Source organism: Jaculus jaculus, chromosome 6 (assembly GCF_020740685.1).
Source record: "Jaculus jaculus isolate mJacJac1 chromosome 6, mJacJac1.mat.Y.cur, whole genome shotgun sequence".
Taxonomy (NCBI): Eukaryota; Metazoa; Chordata; class Mammalia; order Rodentia; family Dipodidae; genus Jaculus; species Jaculus jaculus.
This window is the reverse complement of record NC_059107.1, coordinates 161,032,434-161,057,272: the sequence shown is the minus strand read 5'-3', so window position 1 is coordinate 161,057,272 and position 24,839 is coordinate 161,032,434. Positions and strand designations below refer to the sequence as shown.

General features: G+C 51.2%; 1 protein-coding gene across 1 annotated transcript in view; it reads right to left on the bottom strand.

Annotated features, from left to right (window-relative positions):
- The window catches only part of Samm50 (SAMM50 sorting and assembly machinery component), a 28,875-nt gene extending 10,323 nt beyond the window's left edge, over window positions 1-18,552 (bottom strand). The window contains exons 1-10 of the mRNA XM_004650374.2: window positions 18,422-18,552; window positions 12,721-12,831; window positions 11,541-11,642; window positions 9,815-9,902; window positions 8,518-8,624; window positions 7,499-7,629; window positions 7,204-7,291; window positions 2,819-2,947; window positions 2,274-2,345; window positions 1,975-2,061 (exon numbers count right to left, since the gene is read on the bottom strand). Coding sequence (XP_004650431.1) covers window positions 1,975-2,061; window positions 2,274-2,345; window positions 2,819-2,947; window positions 7,204-7,291; window positions 7,499-7,629; window positions 8,518-8,624; window positions 9,815-9,902; window positions 11,541-11,642; window positions 12,721-12,831; window positions 18,422-18,442 — 936 coding nt within the window. The 5' untranslated portion in view covers window positions 18,443-18,552. The remainder of the gene's footprint in view (window positions 1-1,974; window positions 2,062-2,273; window positions 2,346-2,818; window positions 2,948-7,203; window positions 7,292-7,498; window positions 7,630-8,517; window positions 8,625-9,814; window positions 9,903-11,540; window positions 11,643-12,720; window positions 12,832-18,421) is intronic.
- Window positions 18,553-24,839: the final 6,287 nt, after the last annotated feature.

Below are 24,839 nucleotides of genomic sequence, written 5' to 3'. Positions count from 1 at the left end.
TGCTTCCGATCTTGGTCTTCCCTGTAACACCTCTCTCTTGGCTGAAGCCTGGTTTCTGCCTTCAGAAACCTTAGTTGGGTATGGTGGCACACCCCTTCAATCCCAGCACTCAGGAGGCTGATGTAGGAGGATCGCCATGAGTTCAAGGATAGCCTGAGACCACATAGTGAATTCCAGGTCAGCCTGGGCTAGAATGAGACCCAACTTGAAAACCAAAAAATGGGGGGGGGGGGGTTGCACAGAGATGGCTCAGAGGTTAAGGTGCCTTTCTGCAAAGCCTAAGGACCCAGGTTTAATTCTCCAGTACCATGTAAGCCAGACACAAAGGTGACATATGTGTCTGGAGTTTGTTTCCAGTGGCTAGAGACCCTAGCATGCCCATTCTCTACCTCTCTCTCTCTCAAATAAGTAAAATAAATAAATAAATAAAACAAAACTTAAAAAGAAACTTCTTAGCCGGGTGTGGTGGCGCACACCTTTAATCCCAGCACTTGGGAGGCAGAGGTAGGAAGATTACCATGAGTTAGAGGCCACCCTGAGACTTCATAGTGAATTCCAGGCCAGCCTGGGCTAGAGTGAAACCCTACCTTGAAAAACCAAAAAAAAAAAAGAAAGAAACCGCAGACTTCTCAGAAGACCGGCCAGCTCCACCTGTATGCACGGCTGCCTCCTGAGCGGCGTGGCAGGTGGGCATCTCCCTGCACTCCTGACACCAGAAGGCCCTCTTCCGCTTCCTGCCAGCCCTAAAGCACTCAGCTCAGAGGCCGTTTTCCTGGTGCCATGTCTCCACCAGCAGACAGGGTCACAGCTTCCATCTGGCCAGAGCCAAACACCCCAGCTCTTCCTTCCACCAGCCCCACTCCAGGCTCCTGGGAGCTCGTTTGTTCCGTCAGTTCTTTCCTCCCTGTCACTCTTGCAGTAAGCATTTTTTTTTTGGAGTGGTCTCAGGTTTATAGACATGGTGCAGACACCTCATGGCCCATGTGCTTTCCCAGATTCCCTCACTACTGTGGGAAGCTGAGTGACCACCCTGGACCTCCATACATGCTCAACTCGGACTTCATCTGGAAGCTACTGGAACGCCACCCTACACTGGCCCTTCCCTCGACTGGTCATTGCCCTTGTCCTGCCTTCCACCTACTGCCTCCCCCCGCCCCCGGCCCACATCGCCCACTGTTCCTTTCCACCCTGGACCTAGCCAATGCCCGGCGGCTAGCATACAGGTGTGTGGTGGGTGAGTTGGTGGCTAAATGGACTGGGTGGCTGGATGGTTACTATGGGTGGGTTGGTTGGTAGATAGGGGGGCAGAATAGGTAGGTGGTCAGTGTGTGGTCGTGTAGGTGGGTGGATAAAAGGGCAAGTGAGAAGGTGGAAAGGTGGGTGCCACCATGTGATAAGCAGTGAAGCTCTCCACTTTCAACCCCAGGTAGGAGATAAGAGGCTGGCAGGAGACATGCCTGTGCCAGCCTCCTAAAAGCCTGGAGCAGGAGGCCAAGTGAACAGGTGACAAGGAGGGCTACAGCAGCAGACACAGCAAAGACAGCGCCTGTGAGGAGAGCCCGGTCCTCTGGGCAGTGGAGGGCACCTGTTGGGCGCAGTGCGGCGAGCTGTGCCTGACCGAGACAGCAGCTTGGCTAGGAGGAGGGAGAAGCAGAGGACTGGGCATGGCTCCAGGCCAGAGTGGGCAAAGGGGTTTGAGCTGCACTGAGAAGGAAGAGGGGACAGCTCAGGGAGCCTTTTGGGGGGGAAGATGAAAGCAGCCAGGGGATGCGTCCTCATTCATTCCCTGGCCGGGCAGCACAAAGAACACTGAGATGAATGGAAACGGCAGCCCAGGCTGCAGGAGGGAGGTCAGTGGCTGGTGGGGTCGTCAAGCCCGCAGACAGCTCGGGCTGCACTGAGCGCTTCGCGCTCTGGCTACAGCTCCCAGAAGGGCCCCGAAGCGAAGGGAGCCCGCGCAGCCTGCACACTCACTGAATCCAACAGGAGCTGCTTGTTCAGCTGAAGCTCGAAGTCCTCCTTGAGGAAGCTCACGTCCCCTCCGGTGTAGCCCGCCAGTTCCTGAGGGGAGAGCTGCAGGTCACATGGGGCGAGGAGACACACTCAGGGGCTACCAAGTCGTGCTTCTGCAATGACAGTGTTGCCACTGGAGCTCTTTATAAGACAACGTTCAGTCTCTAGAAGACACTGCAGATAGGAGCGTGCAGCATGGAACGGTGCAGCTGGCGGACGACCGTGCTCACCATGAGTCACCATGGAAGGAAAAACGCTACCTGGTTCACTTTCAGCAAGGCCCCTCTTCTTGGTAAGATGGAAGAATTCCGAGAGTCGATGACCATGGCATGCTGAAAGAAATTAGTGCAAGGTTGCTCCAGGGGCTCAATCGGTGCAAGGTGCTGTCACTTTAAACAGCTCTACCAGATGACAATGACCCAGAGACTGGGCTGGGTGTGCCTCCTGGCTTTGTGCTCCACCTGAGTCCACGTTCCCCACAGCTGCATGGGAGTTTATCACCACTGCCGATGGCTTCATTCCCTCAAGGAGCTAGCACCCAAATCAACTCCCTAGCTTTCTAATGATTTCTAGAAACTAAAACTGCACAGCCAGCTCTTAAACACACATGCCCTTCCCTGTCACCAGCACTGCTGTTCTGAAAACAGAGCACGAGGCAGTGGATCATGAACTCAGAGAGCCAGAGGCCACCACCTCAGCCACCCAATCTCTGTAATACTTTTCTGTTGGCCATGTTGCAAAGACTGCTTTCCCAACAGGCAGCATGACTGTCAACAAAATTATTCATGAAAAGAAAAGTCCTTACCGACAGAGATGACTTCAGGGAGTGTCCGCTCTCCTTCCGCACAGCAAAGGACGCCGTCCTCGACAGACAGCCCAGTTCCCGCCACACACCTTCCCACTTGACGGTGTGGCTGGTCTTCCATATGGGAAACTGCAAAGGCATGCACGGGAGTGAGACCTTCCGTGTCACACGCCCTGGCCTGCTGCAGCAAATGATTCCTTGGAACAAGGCACGAGTGAGTAATTTTCCATTAAAGAAATACCTCCTTCTTCAGCACTAGGGATGGAAGTCAGGTTCTTGTACATGCTAGGCAAGAGCTCTACCACTGATCCCATGCCAGCCTTGCCACCAAAATAAATTCTTTGCAAAGAAAGGAGGGTGAAGGTAGTGCAGAGCAGAAGCCAAGGGCAAGCTATGGCCTGAACCAAGGAAGAGCTCTGAGCCCCAGGGGAAGAACTGATTGACACTCACAGCCAGAGGCAACAGTGAAGCAGCAGGTGTTGTCTTGTCTCTTTCCAGAGTAAGACACACAGCCGACGTGACACTCACACCCATCTGAAGACAGAGTAAGACACACAGCCGACGTGACACGCACACCCACCTGAAGACAGAGTAAGACACACAGCTAACGTGACACGCACACCCATCTGAAGACAGAGTAAGACACACAGCCGACGTGGCACTCAGGCACACCCATCTGAAGACAGAGTAAGACACACAGCCGACGTGACATGCACACCCAACTGAAAACAGAGTAAGACACACAGCCGACGTAGCACTCAGGCACACCCATCTGAAGACAGAGTAAGACACACAGCCGACGTAACACTCAGGCACACCCATCTGAAGATAGAGTAAGACACACAGCCGACGTGGCACTCACGCACACCCATCTGAAGACAGAGTAAGACACGCAGCCGACGTGACACTCACGCACACCCATCTGAAGACAGAGTAAGACACGCAGCCGACGTGACACTCACGCACACCCATCTGAAGACAGAGTAAGACACACAGCCGACGTGGCACTCAGGCACACCCATCTGAAGACAGAGTAAGACACACAGCCGACGTGACACTCACGCACACCCATCTGAAGATAGAGTAAGACACACAGCTAACATGACACGCACACCCATCTGAAGACAGAGTAAGACACACAGCCGACGTGACACGCACACCCATCTGAAGACAGAGTAAGACACACAGCCGACGTGGCACTCAGGCACACCCATCTGAAGACAGAGTAAGGCACACAGGCGACGTGACACGCACACCCATCTGAAGACAGAGTAAGACACGCAGCCGACGTGACACTCACGCACACCCATCTGAAGACAGAGTAAGACACACAGCCGACGTGACACGCACACCCACCTGAAGACAGAGTAAGACACACAGCCGACGTGACACGCACACCCATCTGAAGATAGAGTAAGACACACAGCCGACGTGACACTCAGGCACACCCATCTGAAGACAGAGTAAGACACACAGCCGACGTGGCACTCAGGCACACCCATCTGAAGATAGAGTAAGACACACAGCCGACATGACACGCACACCCATCTGAAGACAGAGTAAGACACACAGCCGATGTGACACACTCACCCATCTGAAGACAGAGTAAGACACACAGCCGACGTGGCACTCAGGCACACCCATCTGAAGACAGAGTAAGGCACACAGCCGACGTGACATGCACACCCATCTGAAGACAGAGTAAGACACACAGCCGACGTGGCACTCAGGCACACCCATCTGAAGACAGAGTAAGACACACAGGCGACGTGGCACTCAGGCACACCCATCTGAAGACAGAGTAAGACACACAGCCGACGTGGCACTCAGGCACACCCATCTGAAGACAGAGTAAGACACACAGCCGACGTGACACTCAGGCACACCCATCTGAAGACAGAGTAAGACACACAGCCGACGTGGCACTCAGGCACACCCATCTGAAGACAGAGTAAGACACACAGGCGACGTGGCACTCAGGCACACCCATCTGAAGACAGAGTAAGGCACACAGCCAACGTGGTGCTCACGCACACCCATCTGAAGACAGAGCAAAGCACACAGCAGACGTGGCACACACGCTCACCCATCTGAAGACAGGCCTGGTGACCTGTCTTCTGGAAGGCATCCACAGCAGAGGAACAAGACCATACCACAGGGAGCTGTGGGCATCCTCCCCACAGCCAGAGGCTAAAACAAACAAAGCCTGAGCTCTCGGCCTGACCCTGTCCCAGCTGTTAGGACAGCCTGTCTCAGACGTCTACCTCAGAAAATAACCATACTTTCTTGGAATCCTGAACAGTGCTGCCTGCTAGCTCTGGGAACCAATATGCTAACTTAACGCACAAGGAAGCTGGGCCACCCCAAGTCCACAGACACTATCCCACACTGCGGCCCTCTGTGGCCCTCAGGCCTGCATGTAACTACAAGACCACCTAGGACAAGAAGGCTCAGAACACGTCCTGGCCTTGTAGAGTGAGGACTGGAGGCCCCATCTCAGCACCCACAGGCCCTATGAAGGCCTGAGGAGCCTAGAGGGCTCAGGAGCAGCAGCAGGCTTGGTGGTCATTCCTGCACAGGGGACCCCAGGACTTGGGCCCTTTCCCGACACCTTCAGGATGGGAGCTTCCTAGTCAGCTCTTTGTTCCTCACAGGCAGGGCAGCTCTTGGCAGCCAGAGAGCCACACTGCCATCTTTGCTGTCACCACGAGCACTCGTAGGCCAGCCAGTACACCCAAGGCAAGGCCCACTCGGGGCAGCCTCACCGTTCCCTCAGGACTGCAAACCCCATGCCTCTTCCCTCCACCTGCAGCCATGCTCTTCATTTCCACTGTTCAAGAGAACAGGATGCTTGGAATTTTCTAGGAGTCTACTAACTCAAAAGCTGAGGTGTGATGGTGTACACCTTTAATCCCAGCATTCAAAGGCAGAGGCTGGAGGATCACCATGAGTTCAAGGTCACCCTAAGACTACAAAGTGAATTCCAGGTCAGCCTGGGCTACAGTGAGACCCTACCTTGAAAAAGCAACAGGACTAAGATAAGGGGGAGGGTTGGAGGGAAAGGACGAGAAAAGCACAGGGTGCTCAAGCACTGGCGGCCGCAGTGACCACGGGAGGCTGGCCAACAGCTGGCTGTCCGCTACTCCGCACGCATGGCGAGGAGGAAGTGGAAATCCTGGTGCTCTCGGGCATGCGCTGCACAGTAGCAGTCCGCCCCCACAACTCTGGGACTCCACGGCCTGCTTGCGGAGACCCGAGACCCCCGGCCGCGCAGCAAGGCACGAATCGCGCAAGCCTGCCATGTGCCACACACTGCTGGGCTCTCGTTCACTCCTCACAGCAGCCCACGGACTGTCATTTCCTTCTCTTCAGTACTCAAGCTGTGTGTGGCTGGGGCTGGGATGAGCCTGCAGATCTCATGCGGCCACAGGTAAGCTAATATTTCAGGTTGAAAGAACCTCCCAGGAAACTGCTCTGTACAATACTGTCTCAAGATCTTTCCTTTTTGAATCCCAGAGAAGCAGGCAGGTGTGAGGGAAAGGGGAGAGTGAGAGGGAAACAAGAACAGGCCCTCATACGGTCGTTCCACAGCCAAATGGCACTGACTCCATTTGTCACAGAGTCACAGCCTTTTAGAACTGCTGTGTGGACCAGAAATACAACCTTCCAGCAATGTACAGCACTCTGCTGGCTACCAGAACCTATCACTCGTACCACATCCGGGAGGATAACCATGCCACAAGCAGTCAGCAGCTGTGGTGGTTTGAATGTACAGTCCCACGGACTCAGGCTTGAACAGTGAGTCTCCAGTGGGCAGAGCCCCATGGGGAACAGGCATGTCCCTGGCGGGGGATTGGAAGTCCAGCCCTAAGGTGTGCGTGTGGAGGGCAGCTGGGGCTCTGGCTGGTGGTGCTCACTCTGCTCGAATATATGGAGGTGAGCCAGCTTCTTCCGCAAGTGATTCTGTCAGCCCGAAATAAACCCTTTCCTCCCATAAGCTGTTTCTAGTCAGGTGTTTATCTGTTTGACTCCACAGGGATTCCGCAGCCTGTTTGCAGGGATCCAAGGCAACACAGCAAGGCATGTCTAGCGCAAGCCTGCAGACGGGAAGCTGACTGCAACAGGAGCATAGGAGGTGTCTCCCATCCAAGTACTAGCCAGACCCATGTCTTAGCTTCCAAGACCTGAGAGACCAGGCACGGTCAGGCCACAGACACAGAAGGCGTCACAGCAACACAGACATAAGTCTCGTTGGTCCCTGCATCAGAGACAAGGTGGACGGCCAGGAGAAAGCCACCAGTGAGCCAACGGTCTACTATCCTCACCCGGGCTCTACAGAATCAGCAACATGACCCTGTCTGCCCCACACACATGCAGGTACTCACACTGTATTCAGCGGATAGTCCTCTGTCTGTCTCCCGAAGTGAGCTCCACGGGAACTGGCCGGTAACTTTATATAAGTTCACAGAGAAACTAGGAGACAATGGGATAGAGCTGTAAGCGCTGAGCCCATGTGCAGAGCGCACGCGTGAGCAGGTCTGTCATACTAGGGCTACACTGGGGCTCATCCGCAGGACAGGGCTGCAGAGGGGCGCTGACTGCCAGCTGTCTGCTCACACTCAAGCCATCTACTTTAACTCTGAAACAGGCCTCTGAGCTCAATGATGTTTGCTTTCCTACTTTCTCTCGAAGTTTCCGGGCTGTGGCTTGAAGAAGGATAGGCCATAGGAAGTTTCTTTGGTTCCATAGGAAAACTGAAAGGTCACTTTTTCTGCACGTCCAAGAAGATTGGGGAGTTTGAGGCCAAGCACCTAAGTGAGAAAAAAGGTAATGGTCCACACGGCAAGAACAGTAACTTTATTTATTAATTTATTCATTTCTATTTGAGAGGAACAGAGAGAGAGAGAGAGAGAGAGAGAGAGAGAGAGAGAGAGAGAGAGGGAGGGAGGGAGGGAGGGAGGGAGAGAGGGAGAGGGAGAGGGAGAGGGAGAGGGAGAGGGAGAGGGAGAGGGAGAGGGAGAGGGAGAGGGAGAGGGAGAGGGAGAGGGAGAGGGAGAGGGAGAGGGAGAGGGAGAGGGAGAGGGAGAGGGAGAGGGAGAGAGGGGGAGAGAATAGATGCACCAGGGCCTCCAGCCATTGTAAATGAACTCCAGATGCATGTGCCACTTTGTGCATATGGTTTACGTGAGTACTGAGCGAGGAATCAAGCCTTGAACTGGGGTCCTTAGGCTTCACAGACAAGCGTGTAACTGCTAAGCCATCTCTCTAGGTCAAGAACAGTAACTCTTAACAAAGACAAGGCCAACAGCAAGGCTGTATAGATGCAGCCCAAGCACAGAGCGGGCCTTTGCTTGCTCAACCTCTTCACACTGGCCTGACCAGGTGACAGAAAGCCAGCACCACCACCTGGGAAGTTTGGGGACAGGCGTCCTCGCCCACTTTGGGAGCACACAAAGGAACCTAAACAAAAGACATTTCTTAATGCCAACATTTGCCAAATCATTCCTAACTGCTGAGGTTGATATTGTTGTCCAATGATCTGGAATGTGCCTTCCCCAACTGCAGGGAGGTTAAACAAACCACAAATCACAATGAAGCAGGTTGGTGAGATGAGCAAGTTCAGAAGCAAATACGAGCTTCTTGGAAGCAGCAAGCTCACACTCAGCTCTCATGTAAGAAAGACAAAGGCTGCCCCGTACCATACTGCCTTCATTGTTGCCAACCATGGTGTTGTAGCTGCCCGTCAGTCTCCTTAGTTCAGTCACTTCAAAGGTCACATCGAGCCCATTTGGAAGGGCATCATCACCTAAGGAAACAAAAGTACAAATACTCAAACGCTAGAAGGACTTTTACTGCAGGTCCTACTGCTAAGAAAGACAGGAGGTGACGTGTGACTCAGTATTTAATCATCTCCTTTGCAGCTATGCTGTCCTGCAGCTTGAGAACACAAAACCAAGTGTGCTCTACACCGACAGGCTGGCTTCCACTGTCTGGGCTGGGATGCGTCCCAGACAGCGTCCTTTGCTGCAGACGGCGGCAGCAGGCAGCAGGATCCGGGCTGCTGAAGAAGAGGATTTGCTAAAGGCATGCACGCTTGCTGGCTGCAGCAAGGACAGCTAGGCCTCTGTCTCTGACAAACACCAGACTGCTTGTTTCTCTTCCGGTTACTAGTGTTCTTGTCATGAGAGTCTAGGCAGTAATGTCTGTTGAGCCAAGACTGAAGCATTTTCAAGGACTCCCCCGGAGAACAAGCAGAAAGCACAGTTCCCATCATCCCTGACCACCCCGACACACGTCCTTCACCACACGTACATGGGTCACAACTGACAAGCCCACATTCACACATGGTCATACCACAAGCCCACAGTTCGCTGAGGGTCACTGTCAGCATGGCATGTGCATGACGATGTGTTTGCAGCATTGCCCAGAGCTGCCCTACCCAGCAGCAGGCACGTTTACAGGGCAAGGGGAGAACTAAAGACAAGCGCCAACCACACTGGAGGCTGAGAACAGCGTCGCTGGGAGGTGGGCCAGGCCCGAGTGCAGGGCTCACTGTTGGACCCAGGAAAAGTTACTTCACCCCCCCAGAGCCCCAGTTTCATGGACTCAAAGGTAACTATGCAAACAATACATGACATATTCCCAGGCAGTCCCATTCCTGCCACTTTGGGGCATGGAGCTCTCTTCTCTTTGACTTGTCCAATGGGCCTGGACAATTACCACACAGCAGAGACCCCATCAGTTTGCCCACCACAGAGCGGTGGCTTTTGCTCACATTTCTGTTGCAGTGGAAGTGCATTTCTAACAACACACAGATGAGAGCAGCTCCCCTGGACCTGCCCACTGTGAGAACCACAGCTCCACTCAACCTTAGTCTTGCTGCCCAACTGCTTACTCCTGTGACCGTGTGAGAAAAACTCAGGCACTCGACACCCCTAACCACACAGCTGGTCTGGGATCCTGGGAACTGCAAGAACACTGGTCTATAACACGTACCTTGACATGTGTCAATCAAGACATCCACTTGCCGAAAAATGCCTAGACGCAGCAGTTTTTCCCGGGCTTCATGAGATTTCCTCATGACCTGTAAGAGGAAAGAGTAAATTCTTGTGAGACACAGAAACACGCAATAAGGCTATATGACCAAGTTGTGTTTACACTGAGTTGCTGACCCCTGAGCAAGAACAGTCCCAGCACCAGCCAGACCATGTCATGAACAGAAACAGCAATGTACAGCAACAAGAAAAGCCCTTTTCAAAGCACAGGCCCAGGCCAGGCGCGGTGGCACAGACCTTTAATCCCAGCACTCGGGAGGCAGAGGTAGGCCACCCCGTAACTACGCAGTGAATTCCAGGTCAGCCTGGACTAGAGCAAGATCCTGCCTTGAAAAAAACAAACAAACAAAAACAGGCCCAACCCAGAGCATAGCACAGCACAGCATGGCCGGCTGTACTCATAAGCCCCAAGCTGCATGGGTCTCCAGAAGACAGCACAGTGCATGCAGGTATGTCGGTGTGTGTTCTAAACTGTGTCTAACAAGTCCTACTTGCTCCCTCTCTTCAAGGTCAACAGCAGTCCTTCCTAGTTGGGAGAAACAAGAGCGAGCCCAGGAAGTGAGGCTGCCCTTGGGGATAAAGCAGTTCACTGCAGAGCTCACCACAGGAAAGACACAGGGTCACATTCCGTGAAGAATCCCTGGTATTGGGAAGGATCCTCACCCTGCTCAGTCAGAAGGGGAGGAGATGAGGCAGGGAAGCAGGTGGGCTCCTGCAGTAGACTCAGGAATTGGGGTGTAGGCTGGACCTAGGTACTATGGGGGTGCAGGGTAAGCTCCAAAGCCAGCTCACCAGTACAGGCCAAAAGCACCAGTCTACTACACGGGGCAGAGGAGGATGAAGCTGTGCAAACTTTCAGCTGTGCCGTCAGAGAAGCCAGGAGAAAGCGGCAGAGTGACTAATGGGGCAGGATGGTAGGGACAATGACTTCAGAGTTCAGCCATGCAGGTGGAAAAGTCTGGGGCAGCGCTGTGGGAAGGGTTTAGTGGGCAGACACAGTCAGGGCTCAGCAGGGAAGAACAAGCTAGCAACAGAGATTGGGTGCCCTCAGCCCTCAGCTGAAATCAGGACTGTGACCAGGCAATCCTGAAAGAGTGTGAAAGCAGCACTCTGGGACAATCCCAGGAGAAGCTCTGACAGAGGGTGGCAACCTGACCACAGCGGAGGGAAGCAAGTGGGAGGTGGACACCCAGGAAGGAGAAAGAAGCAGTAAAGACGAAGAGGTCCTTTCCTTAAAGTGCAAAGAGTCCCTGTAAACTAACAAAGACCAAGAACCCGCGGGAACATGATGTGCCAATAGGCAACCCACAAGACAGAAACCAGGTGCGGTGGCACAGCCTGGAATCTCAGCTCCTCGGAGACTGAAGCAGAATACTCATGAACCACCTTGGCCTCCACAGTGAAACTGTCAGAAAGAAGGAAAGAGAGACACACAGAGAGAGAAAATAAAAGCCAGGCATGGTGGTGCATGCCTTTAGTTTCAGCACAGGCAGAGGCAGAAGTAGGAGGAGGATCACTGTGGGTTTGAGGGCGTGAGGAACACCGGCCCTGGAACACGGAGGTGACCCGAAGGCCCTCTGGGGCGGGTGACCAGGTGCTGTGGTTTCCAGTGCTTCAGCGGGGACTGGAAGGAAAGCCAAGGGCAGACCACGGCAACCCAAGCTTACCTCAATGAGGTTTTTGGCCTTAAAGACCTCTCCAATTTCACAGATGATGATGTCATCCTTAGTCCTTCCAAGTCCATCAAAGTGAACGTGCTGCACAACCACCTGAAGGTGACATGAGGACCCGACAGTTACCTGACACAGCAAGGCAAGGACAGGAATGCAGAACTCGTGCCACGGTCACTCAAGTGCATCCTTTACCTTCTCAACCATCCGATCACGTAAGACAACCTTTGCCAGGTCTGTACTGTCCATGCACAGCTCCGGGGCCTCCACCAGGTGACCCAGGACCATGTGTGTCTTGTTCCCCATCAGGCAGCGAGGCCTCCACCCTGACATGGGCTGACCCTAATGTAACTAAGTGCATCCTACTCAAGACCCTGAGATGTCACACAGCAGGGACGGGCTGAATGACTCTTTCAGGAGCAGGAACCAGAAGTATGGACTCGAGGGTGGAGGCTGTAGCTCAGTGGTGGAGCACACGCCTCAAATCCATGGGGTCTGAGGTGCAACACCCAGCATTACAAAAAAACCCACAAACAAACCTGCATGTGTGTATGCATATATGACTAAGTTTATACTTGTGTGTATATGTGCATACAATGCAAATCTTAAGCATAATTTGTCTATTTTTGAAACACGCTGTTTATCAAGGTAGGGTCTCGCTCAAGCCTAGGCTGACCTTAAACTCACAGCGATCCACCTACCTCTGCCTGCCAAGTGCTGGGATTAAAGGTGTGCGCCACCACGCCCAGCTGACTTTCAATTTTCACTTCTTTTATTTGTAGAGAGAGAAAAAGAATGAGTTTTGGCAGACCAGGGTCTCTTGCCATTGCAAATGAACACCAGATGCATGTGCCACTTTGTACATCTGACTTAATGAACATGGATGCTTGGGACCTGAACCTGGGCCTGCAGGCTGTGCAGGCAAAACCTTTAACTGTTAACCATCTCTCCAGCCCTGAAAAACTTATTTTTTAACAGAAGAAACACGAATGTTTGCTTAAACCGCCCATAGAAGTAAATGTACCAGAAAATGTACTCAGAAACTGGGAGCTGCGGCTCTGCAAGTTGGCATCTCTCAGGGCAGCGGGTGACAGGGCAACTCCTAATTTACAGCTCCCAGGGGATTACCAAGAGAATGTTCTGTTAACAACCACAAGACCCACCACAGACAACTCACATCTTTGTTTTCCAGAATTTCCTGCTTTGCTTCAGGTTCAACTTCTACAAATTCGGCTTCTTCTCCCAGCGCTCCGAAGTCAGGCCCACTGGACGGGAGCGGCTCCAGACTCTGCGGGGGAGGGGGGGTATTGGCAGGCAAGCTTGTACTGATAATGCATAAAGCAAACTCCTGACTTCCGCCTTCCGATGGTGCTCTGGAAAAACCCAGTGCAGCTGGTCCTCAGGCGTGGGGGTGTGGCAGAACCAGGACAGGACAGGAATGAAGGGCAGGTGTCACTCACTGCTCAGGCGTAGTCATGGTGGGGTCTAAATAATCATTGCATTTTCAGTAAGTAAAGCAAAGGCTAAAAGAAACTGCAGATGGGCCAGAGAACAGCACCTGCCTACAACCTGAATCAGGTGTGTATTACTGACCCAGGGCCTCAGGCCTACTTTGGTGGTCAAAGCACTACCACCAAGCAATCTGTGGCCCTTTTGGTTTTTTTCTTTTTCCTTTCCCTCCTTTTCTTGAGTTTCCTGAGACCATGACTCACAGAGTCCAGGCTGGCCTTGAACTTCCTATATAGCTAAAGGTGCCCGTGAGCTCCTAATCCTCCTGACTCTTCCTCCTAAATTAGATTGTGAATTGCCAACTCCTCAAAACCCAAAAGCAAAGCCAGGCAAGGGGGCACCTAAGCTATAATCCCAACACTGAGCTAGTTGAGGCAGGAGACTGTGAACTCAAGAACAGCCTACTACACAGTGAGACCTTGCCTCTAAATCAATCATCATGAGAGCAACTTCTTTTTATTAAGGTTTTCAAAAATATTTTTATTTATTTATTTGCAAGTAGAGAGAGGTAGAGAGGAGAAAGGGGGGGAGAAGGGAGAGCAGAAGAGAAGGGGCACACCAGGGCCTCCGACCACTGTAAACAAACTCCAGACACATCTGGCTGTACATGGGTACTGGGGAACAGAACCTGGTTCGTTAGGCTTTGTAGGCAAGTGCCTTAACCACTAAGCCATCTGTCCAGCTCGAGAGCAACTTCTTCATAAGCACCCTAGGGACCAGGCCTGGGTGGTCACATCTGGGAAGATGCGAGAACATAATTACAAAATACCCACGTTACACGTGCACAAGCACAGAACATTCTCCAATCACCTGTCTGTGCCTAGGAGTCCTCACCCGTACGTCACTGGGGCACCTGCTTAACTAAGGATACCCAGGCACTCCGGAAGTAGACTCAGACGGACAAGGCTGGGTCACCTGTGCTCACCACCACCTGGCTACTTCCCAGCTCCACGAATTCCTAGTCAGGCAATTTGACACAGAAGCACTGGCATCTGCATGTGCCAAGGGCGGGGTCTCAGGCCCCATGAGCACACACCTGCACCAGCACAGGCTCTGGGAAGGCAGGGGGCATGGCAGTATCACACAGCCGCCCACAAGCCCTAAAGACTCTGCTGCTGGGGGCCTCCCAGGGCCTTCGTGGATCCATCTAGACCCCCACACAGCACGAGCAGCTCTGCCATAAGCCCATGTCGGCTCCCTGCATAGCTTTTTGAGGGGGGGGCAGTGGGATGTCAAGACAGGGTCTCATTCTGGATCCCGGAGTAGCCTTGAACTTCCATCAATCCTCTTGCCTCAGCTTCTGAGTGCTAGAATTAGAGGCCTTAAGCCACCACACCTGGCTAAATATTATCTCTGAGCCATTTGCACTCTGGGAGAATCGTTCCCTTCTTCATAGGGATGTGCGTGTGTTTTGAGACGAGACAGCGTCTCACTAGGTATCTGACATTGGTCTTGAATTTCTGATCCTCCTGCCTACACTTTCCAAGCGCTGGGATTACAGGCAGGCAGCGTCACATCTGGTCTACAGGGCCATCTCTCAATGACAGAAATCTGTGCCCTTCCCAGAGGCGAATCTTTAATTCTTATTTCTTTTTTAGCAGCCTTGGCACAAAATACTCAATACATATTTGTGAGATGCTGAGTAGATTTAATTTTTTTTTTTTTCGTTTACTTAACAAAGCCACCAAGTCCTAGGGAGCAGGCCAAATTTTACCTTTAATCCCAGCACTCAGGAGGTAGAGGTAGGAGAATCACTATGAGTTTGAGGCCAACCTAGGACTATAAAGTGAGTTCCAGGTCAGCCTGAGCTAGAGTGAGACCCTATCTCAAAAACAAAACAACAAAAAGCCGGGCGTGGTGGTGCACGCCTTTAATCCCAGCACTTGGGAGGCAGAGGTAGGAGGATCGCCATAAATTTGAGGCCACCCTGAGAATGCAGAATAAATTCCAGGTCAGCCTGGGCTACAGTGAGACCCTACCTCGAAAAAAAAAATTGTTTCAAAAATAAAAACACAAAAAATACAGTAAAATAAAAACTAATAACCAAAAATAAATAAATAAAAAGGCCAGGCTGAGTGTGGTAGCACATGCCTTTAATCCCAGCACTTTCAGAGGCAAAGGTAGGATGATTGATGTGAGTTCAATGCTACCCTGAGACTACATAATGAATTCCAGGTCAGCCTAGGCTAGATCAAGACCCTACCTTGAAAAACAAACAAACAAACAAAAAAAAAAAGGTGAGACACACAACTTTAATCCCAGTGAGTTTAAGGCCAGCCAATAAATAAATAAATATTTAAGAATATACCATTTTATGTCACCAATGTCCCTTCATTTTTGTTAGTAATTTAAAAATGAAGTCAATAATTTTTGATAAGTGAGCAACTTTGGAATACATGTACATATTCATTCTTTTTTTTTTGTTGTTCATTTTTACTTATTTATTTGAGTGTGACAGAGAAAGAAAGAGACAGAGAGAGAGAGGGAGAGAGGGAGGGAGGGAGGGAGAGAATGGGCATGCCAGGGCTTCCAGCCACTGCTAACAAACTCCAGATGCGTGCGCCCCCTTGTACATCTGGCTAATGTGGGTCCTGGGGAATCGAGCCTCGAACCGGGGTCCTTAGGCTTCACAGGCAAGCGCTTAACCGCTAAGCCATCTCTCCAGCCCCATATTCATTCTTCTTAATCTCAAGACTCAGCAAATGTGTTTTGTTTAGGCACAAATTTGCATTGTAGTATGCTGGAAAATTCCACCACCAGTCCTGAAATGCCCAAGCATGAAACAAAGTTCACCAAACACCTGCCAGGCCCAGTTGCCTTCTCCAACCTGCAGAGCAGACTTCAAACACGACACGATGCCTCCATGGCTTCACTCAGACCAAAGCTTCAAGCCCTCAAGTCCCTGTTCCACTAACGGAGTCACCCATCGATCACACCTGTCAGTGAGACCCCACTTCACAACAGGCACCTTACACACCCTCATTCTCACTCGGCTACATGCCCGGGTCTGCAGGGACAGGTATGGGATGAATACTGGGTAAGATGAATTACAATAAGCATTTGGTTCTAGCTTCCAACCTTCAAGAAGATCAGTGTACCATCACGGAGCCCATGTGTTAGTACTGAGCATGGCAGTGTGGACAGACAGGACAGAAACTCAGTGGGTTCTTTTTTATTAGCATTAAATAATTCATTTACTTGGGAGAGAGAGAATGGCGAACCGGGACCTCCTGCTGCTATAAACAAACTCTACAGACAAGCACCATGTTGTGCACCAAACTTTACGTGGGTCCTGGCGAATCAAACCTAGGCCACTAAGCCTTGCAAGCAAGAGCCTTGGGCCTTTAACTACTGAGCTAGCTCCCCAGCCAGAGCTCAGTGAGTTCTGAACAGCATGTTTAAAGCAGAGGAGCTAGAGTCAAACAGAAAATGCAGCACTCCGCGGCAGACAATGATTATAGTGTCTCGTGCTGTTTTGTTTCACAGGAGCATGACAACCAGATAGAAAAACAAATGTTTTCTTACTGGAGTCCACATCAAATGATAGAGAAACACTGGCTAGTGGGATGTAAACATAAGGAATTGAATACTTTTCTGTGAATATATTAATCAAAGGAGTAGCAAATTTACCATCAAAGGAAGTCAATATACTAATATGTTTGGCTTTTCTTCTTTGATATCAAAGAGCTTTTAAAAATACTTATTTATTTGAAAGGGAGAGAGAGAGAGAGAGTATGGGCATGCAGGGCCTCTTGGCACTGTAAAAAACCTCGAAATGCATGCACCACTTTGTGCATCTGGCTGTCTATGGATACTAGGGACTTGAACCCAGACCATCAGACTTTGCAAGCAAGTACCTTTTAACTGCTGAGCCATCTCTACAGCCCAAGTTTTTTGCTTTAAAATTTTTTTAATATTTTATTTATTTGCAAGCTGAGAAATACAGAGACAGAGAAAAAGAGCAGGGGGGCGGGTGATGGGCATGGTGGTGCACGCCTTTAACCCAGCACTTGGGAGGCAGAGGTAGGAGGATTGGCATGAGTTTGAGGTCACCCTGAGACTATATACTGAATTCCAGATCAGCCTTAGCTAGAGTGAGACCCTACCTCAAAAAAAAAAAAAAAAAAAAAGAAAAAAGCAAGCAAGCAAAAGTATGGGCACACCAGGACACCAGGGTCTCCTGCCACTGTGAACAAACACCAGATGCACGCACCACTTTGTGTATCTGGCTTTACGTGGGCACTGAGGACCCAGACAGTCAGACTTTGCAAGTAAGCATTTTTAATTGCTGAACACTTCTCCCACCTCAGGGTTTTTGCTTTTAACTGGGCTGGAAAAATGGCTTAGCAGTTAAGTCATTAGCCTGCAAAGCCTAAGGACCCAGGTTTGATTCCCCAGGACCCATGTTTGATTCCTTAGGACCCATGTAAGCCAGATGCACAGTGACACATGCATGGGGAGTTCATTTGCAGTGGTAGAGGCCCTGGCGCGCTCTTTATCTGCATTTCTCTCTAATAAAAAATTTTTTTTTAAATTTTTGGGCCGGGCGTGATGGTGCACGCCTTTAATCCCAGCACTCGGGAGGCAGAAGTAGGAGGATCACCAAGAGTTTGAGGGCCCCCCTGAGACCACACAAGTGAATTGCATCTCAGCCTGGGTAGAGCAAGACCCTACCTGGGGGGGGGGGGGAGCGGTGGAATTGGACGGGTGTGGAGGTGCACACCTTTTATTCCAGCACTCGGGAGGCTGAGGTAGGAGGATCGCCCTGAGTTTGAGGCCACCCTGGGACTACACAGTGAATTTCAGATCAGCCTGAGCTAGAGCAAGACCCTACCTCGAAAAACAAAAACATTTTTAAAAAATTTATTCAAGAGACGGAAAGGAGGAGAGAAAGGAGAGCATGGGCACGCCAGGGCTTTTTGCCACTGCAGACAATCTCTTAAGACACATGTGCCACTTTGTACATCTGGCTTTATGTAGGTGGTGGGGAAATCAAGCCGAGACCATGAGGCTTCGCAAGCAAGCCAAAGGCCTTTAACGTGTGGGCCCTCTCTCCAGCCTGCTCCTTTACTGCTGCCGCCTAGCACCTTCCTCGGAGCCAAGCGCACGGCCCGCCAATCAGTAAACAAGTGAGCGAGGCTTACACTGCCCCGAACTCACAACAGCCTGGTGCAGGCCGTGCGCTAAGGTCACCGGGGAAAAACCCCAAGTCCCCGCCGGGCCACCACTCGCCCAGTGACCTTCAGGGCGTCCCGCCCGTGCTCCGGCGTCTCCTTCCCACCCGCAGCTCGGGGCCACCCGCCACCTCTCTCCGCCCCGGGCGTCCCCCGCCGCGCCCCGGCCTGCCGGCGGGTCACTGGGCCTCTCACCCGGGCGTGCACCGTCCCCATGACTCCTTCTCCAGCCGCCGCCCAGCGGAGCTGCCGCGGCCGACCACGGCCGGGCTAACGAGGCCAAGAGGACGCGTCCGCCGCCGCCCGCCCGCAGGTCACCCGAGGTCCACAAGGCGCCGGATGCGGCGCGCTGAGGGCGGCCATGATGCCACGCCCCCTGACTCGCGGAGCCTTCGCTCATTGGTCCTTAGGCGCCGGTGACCCGGATACTCACACGGACGCCGGGAGGCCCCGCCCCTTTCCGACGGCGCAAGCGCAGAGTACCCAACGCGCCGCTGGTGCCGCTGGCGCGTGGAGGGCTGGTGGGCGTGGAGGAGAAGGGCGAGCTGGGCGTGGGGCGACGGCGTGCTCGGGAGGTCAGACTCCCAGGAGCCCCACGCCACGGTCAGGCTTGTTCACCCCGACCCGGTGGGCGCCGTGGCCTCCTGTGCTCCTGGCCGCCTGTGAACCTGCCAGTCCTTGCCGTTTCCTGGGCATATCCATTTCCATGCGTCTGATGTTCATGGCTGGATGCCCTCTTTCCCTCAAGAACTGTGCAGGGGCGAAGGAAGGAACATGAGCTCTTGGTGCTTGGTGTGGCGCCTTAGCCCTGCGTGAGTGGTGTGACAAAGTCACCCGGACATCAGTAAAGATGACTGGGGCTCTTCAAAGTGTAACTGACCCCATCGCCTTCGCATCTCAGTAAGGGCAAAGCCGAAACCAAAATACACACAGCGAAGACACTGGAGGAGCAGAGGAATATTGACTATCGTCAGCAGGCACAAGTCATTTTCCAAAAGGAATGGGCGCCCCAGGGCCTCCAGGTACTGCAGACGAACTCCAGATGCGTGCGACCCCTTGTGCATCTGCCTTACATGGGTCCTTTGGCTTTACAGGTAAGTGCTTTAACCGCCAAGCCATCTCCCCAGCCCGGAAACAGACGTTTTAAAATTTCAGGGGCCTGTACATGTTCGTATAGCGGTGGGCCAGTTTCTGATCGTGCTCTGGTCATGCACGGTCAAAAATCTAAAAAGAAAAGATAGCAGACACTTTTGGAGCATGTTAAGCTCGAAGTCTTGGAACAAATAAGATTAAAATGGCAGACAGATTCTGTCGGGCAAGCTTATCTTGAGATATGAAGTTTCAGCTAAAAATAAGGGAAAGATGAATTCCAGGTCAGCCTGAGCTAGAGTGAGACCCTACCTCGAAAAACCAATAATAATAAATAATAATAATAATGGAAATGATCTTTGCAAGGTGTATTTACACAGGAGCCTGCCGTGAAGCGCATGCGTTGCTTAGTCACTAACACAAGTATTTAAGTCTGGGCAGTCTCGAATATGAACCAGGCAACTGGTGTTATGATTCGGGGATGGAAAGCATTGGCTTGCCTCAGACTGGTAGGTGCAGTGCAGTTGGGAGGCAGGAATGGGAAGGACTCTGAGCTCACCACTGCCCGTTAAGAAGCATGGTTTCCTCCACTACCCTTTCCCCTTGTAACCTTTTTCACTGAAAGAGCAGCACCCACAGCCTCCAGTACCCCTGACTAAGTCTCCTTCCTGTCTGGAAAGAGGAAGAAGCCTGCCAGCCAGACGCCTGCCCTTCCCCCATTGCACTCTGGGTAACATGCCCATCTGGCAGAAGCCCACTGAGAGGGAGTACAGTTATGATAACTGGACCCCTAAAAGTAAAAGAGACATGAAAGTCTGCACTTGTTGGAAATCAAAGATGATCTGACTTCTTATTATGTCTTGTCTATTTCCCTAGACCTGTTTTTCTCCAAACAACCAGGACTCCCTCCTGGGAGGGAGGACTTTCATAGGATTTAAACATTGTGGTTGATGAAGTTCAGCTCCTGGAACTTGGTGTCAGGGCTAGCCTCTTCCTGAGACAGCCCCTAGCCCTGACCAACCAGCTGTCCCTCTGGGTTACCTGAGTCAGAAGACAGCCCACCACCATAAGGTTATAAATACCTTTGCAAGGGGAGGACAGGCTCTCAGGCCACTTGGGTACTTGCAGCTGTAGGTGTTTTCCCTGGGCTGAGCAGAGGGAAGAGACTCCTAGCCCTTACTGTCCACACAGGCATCTTTACCCCCTCCAGCTCCCCACATGGCAGGAGTTCTTTGAACTCTCTTTTTCCATGGTTTTCCCAGGCCCCCCATGTGGGATCTCTAGCCATGTAGGTGCCTTTCCCTGGCTCTGTACTTCCCTCAATAAATATAATAATTTTATAATTATACTCAGTCTTTTTTTTTGGGGGGGGGTTTTCGAGGTAGGGTCTCACTCTGGCTCAGGCTGACCTGGAATTCACTACGTGTCTCAGGGTGGCCTCGAACTCACGGCGATCCTCCTACCTCTGCCTCCCGACTGCTGGGATTAAAGGTGTGCGCCACCACGCCCGGCTTATACTCAGTCTTTTTATTCAATTCTTTGATTAAAATTAGAAATGATGGCATTGGGTATATGTAAGTAGCAGAACAGATTAATGGTGGTGAAAAGGCCTATGTAAGGTCAGAGGAAGAGACTGAGTAAAGGAAAGGTGGAGGGAGGGCTAATCAAAATCTAAGAGGGTATAAATAAGTCAAATGGAAACCAACTTTTTTGGACAATGGCACACCCAGAAGTTATAGATTGTTAGTAGAAAATTTTCAGTGCCAGGGATGGGATACCTTCCAGTGAGTTGTTGGCCAGAGAGGTCACTGATAGCCCCAAAACATTATAGGCCATTGCTGAGGCTCTTGGTTTCCCACCAGGAATAGATAGCAAGACCCCACTGCTGAAGATTCCACATACTTGGGCTGCAGGGTCACTGAAAAATCCTGCTGGAGCTGAGCTGAAAACCTCCTCCATGTAGACCAGCTGACAGCTGGATAAGGTTACGTTGCATGCAGTTCAACAGGAGAGAGAAATCACCAGTGAAGATACTCAGTATTGGACACTGCAAGCCTTAAATTTGGCCTGCTAGGCCAAATGAGCCAACAGGTGCAATAGTGGCATGTTGTTATGAGGGAAACCAATTGCTCTCTAATTTGAATGGAGGACCACTCCAGGGGAAGGAATATATTCTTGATACTGAAAACCTACAACAGGGGTAGTCATGAGCCCTAGGGGTGTAAGGTCTGTTGCTGTCTGGTTAAATGTATATACTATGCTCACCAAACTGCTCAGTTAGCACTTCTCTTATACCCATATATTAATGTTACTCTCACTTTTGGTTAAAGAACCTTCTCTTTTCAGAAGGCAGTGACCTTGGGATGACTCAGAAGGCACATGGTGCTGAGAAGAAGTGACGGAGGAGTGCTCAGCAATGAAATATCTCAATTACACCTTCCATGGCTCAAGGTTCATTGCGGAAGAGGTGACAGAAAGAGTGTAAGAGCCAAAGGAAGGATAGGACTCCTTACAACATACCCCTCCAGGCACAAAATGGCCTGGATATCCATAACCTCGTATAGTACCTGACACCACCTACACAAGACCATCATAATAGAAGGAAAAGATGATGACATCAGAATAAGAGAGAATGATTGAGAGGGGAAGCGGATATGATGGAGAGTAGAGTTGCAAAGGGGAAGGTGGGGGGGATGGAGGGAATTACCATGGGATACTGTTTACAATTATGGAAGTTGTCAATAAAAAAATAAAATAAAATTAGAAACAAACCTGTATTTGGGGTTCAAGGACATTCCTGAGCTCCAAACACCCCATTACAGAAATAACAAAAAAAAAAAAATACATAATAAATAGTCAGATGTGGTACACAACTTTTAATTTCAGCACTCTGAAGGCAGAAATAGTAGGATTGCTGTAAGTTCAAGGCCACTCTGGGACTACATAGTGAATTCCAGGTCAGCCTGGGCTAGAGAGAGACCCTACCTCAAAACAAAACAAAACAAAAACCAACAAAGCACATTTTAGGGGTATGCTTGTAGCTCAGTGGTGGGGTTCTTGTCTAGCATGCCTAACGCCCTTGGTTCAGTCTCTAGATTTCCCACTTCACCCTCTTGGGATCCCTCTCAGCTTGGAAGCTTTTCTGCTTTTCTTCTCTCTTATTCCTACTTTGCATAAAACAAATCTTTCATGCCGGGCGTGGTGGCACACACCTTTAATCCCAGCACTTGGGAGGCAGAGGTAGGAGGATCGCTGTGAGTTCAGGGCCACCCTAAGACTACGTAGTGAATTCCAGTTTAGCCTGAGAACAGTGAGACGCTACCTTGGGGGAAAAAAAAAAACAAAAAACACCACCTTTCATAATTTACCCTTATATGTATCTACGTTTGTATCAAATTCTGTGATAAAGCTGGGCGTGGTGGTGCATGCCTTTAATCCCAGCACTTGGGAGGTAGAGGTAGGAGGATTGCTGTGTGTTTGAGGCCACTCTGAGACTACATACTTAATTGCAGGTCAGCTTGGACCAGAGTGAGACCCTACCTCGAAAAACAAAAAACAAATTCTGTGATACTCATGAAACAAGAGCTTGAAAGCCACTGGTTTAGGGGCTCTGAGCCCATCCAAAGTCTAGAGAGACTTCGTCCCGAGCAGTGCCAAAAAAAAAAAGTGGAGGGAGGTTGCTGAGAAGGTGGCTCAGTGGTTGGAGGTGCTTGTTTGTGAAACGTGGGTTTGATTCCACAGTACCCAGGTAGAGCCAGATGCACATGGTGGCACATGTGTCTAGAGTTCATTTACAGTGGCAAGAAGCCTTGGTGTGCCATTCATATTCTTTTTCTCTGTCCTTGCAAATAACATTATAAAACAATAAAGAATGAATGCAGAGAGACAGGCTTTCTTGGGCCTCAGTTTTCAAACATAAAGCCTGGACATTGGATTGCTCTAACCCTAGCCCTACTTATTTATTTATTTACTTATTTATTTATGTGAGAGAGAAAGAAGCAGACAGAGAATGGGAGCACCAGGGCCTGCAGCCACTGCAAGCAACATCCAGACACGTGCGCCACTCTGTGCATTTGGCTTATGTAGGTGGATACTGGGTCCTTATACTTCTCAGGCAAGCACCTTAACCACTAAGCAATCACTTCAGCCTCCCCCGCCCCCAGTAAGTCTAAGAACTACTCATTTCCTGGGTCTGGTGGTGCAGGCCTATAATCAGAGCATTCAAGAGGCTGAGACAGGATCTCAAGTTCAAGGCCACTCTAGGCTATACAGACAGTGCCTCAAAATGAATGAATGAATGGTGGACCTGAATCTCAATGTGATGTTTCTTCAACACTAAGACACAGCTTACAAGTCTGGTGAGACCCAGAAAACAAGAGTGGCTGCCACAGCGCCCATGCTCTTAGCTACTTCCCAGTGACCCTGCATATTACTAACACTGCACATGGCTAACTACACAATGGAACCCCCTCCCCCCCTTCAAAAAAAAAGCCAGTGTTTCCTGGAAGCACTGGGTTATGGAGCTGTTAGGGACTCTGTTTTGTTTTGAGCTTTCTGTGCCCTTCTGGAATACTGACCACTAACACTTCTTAGGCTCAGCTTTGAGGCAAAAGACAGAACTGCATTCCCCTGCCCCACACATAAGATTTGCTTTGGTCGGGCTGGGGAAATGGATTAGCAGTTAGGGTGTTTGCCTGTGAAGCTTAAGGACCCCAGTTCGATTCCCCAGGAGCCATGTAAGCCAGATGCACAAGGGGACACATGCATCTGGAGTTCATTTGCAGTAGCTAGAGGGCCTGACGGGCCCATTCTCTCTATCAGCCTAGTTCTTTCTCATAAATAAGATTTTCTTTGGTCTGTGGCCTGGGAGAGAGACTGGGGAGAGGCTTCTGACTGGGCAGTGGTGAGGACAACCTGCGCCAAACGCGACAGGCCTGCAGTGTGGGAAGCAGCCCTCGTGCGTTTGGTTTACGCAGCCTGTCCCAGCCCGTGCTACCCGGCAGAGTCAAGCGCGCCATCAGCAAGGACCCGAGCGCTGCTCTGGTCCAGTCCGGAGCGGAGCTGCCCTGAGTGATGACGCTGGAGTCATCCACCTGTTACTTGGGAAACTGCATGGAAGAGCTCTCGCAGGACCAGGGGCATTGCTCATCCTCTTCCCACGTCACAAGAGTGAAGCAGGAGGAGCCGGGCCACCGCCCCAGCACTCGGGAGGCAGAGGTAGGAGGATCGCCGAGAGTCCAAGGCCACCTTGAGACTACACAGTGAATTCCAGGTCAGCAAGACCCTACCTCGAAAAACCAAAAGAAAGAAAGAAAAGCTCCAGTTGCAGGAGGCGGGGCTGAGGCTGGTGGAAAGGCACAAGCGCCGGGGGTTGGATGTGGGGCAGACAGGTGTGACGAGGGACCACCACAGGACTCTTGTGACAGTAGTCAAGAAAGGGCAGGGCCTGGCCAGGACAGCAGTGAGGGTGAGCGGAAGCAGGTCCCTGGGAGTGGGAAGAGGAGCACTGCCTGAGCCCCTGCTC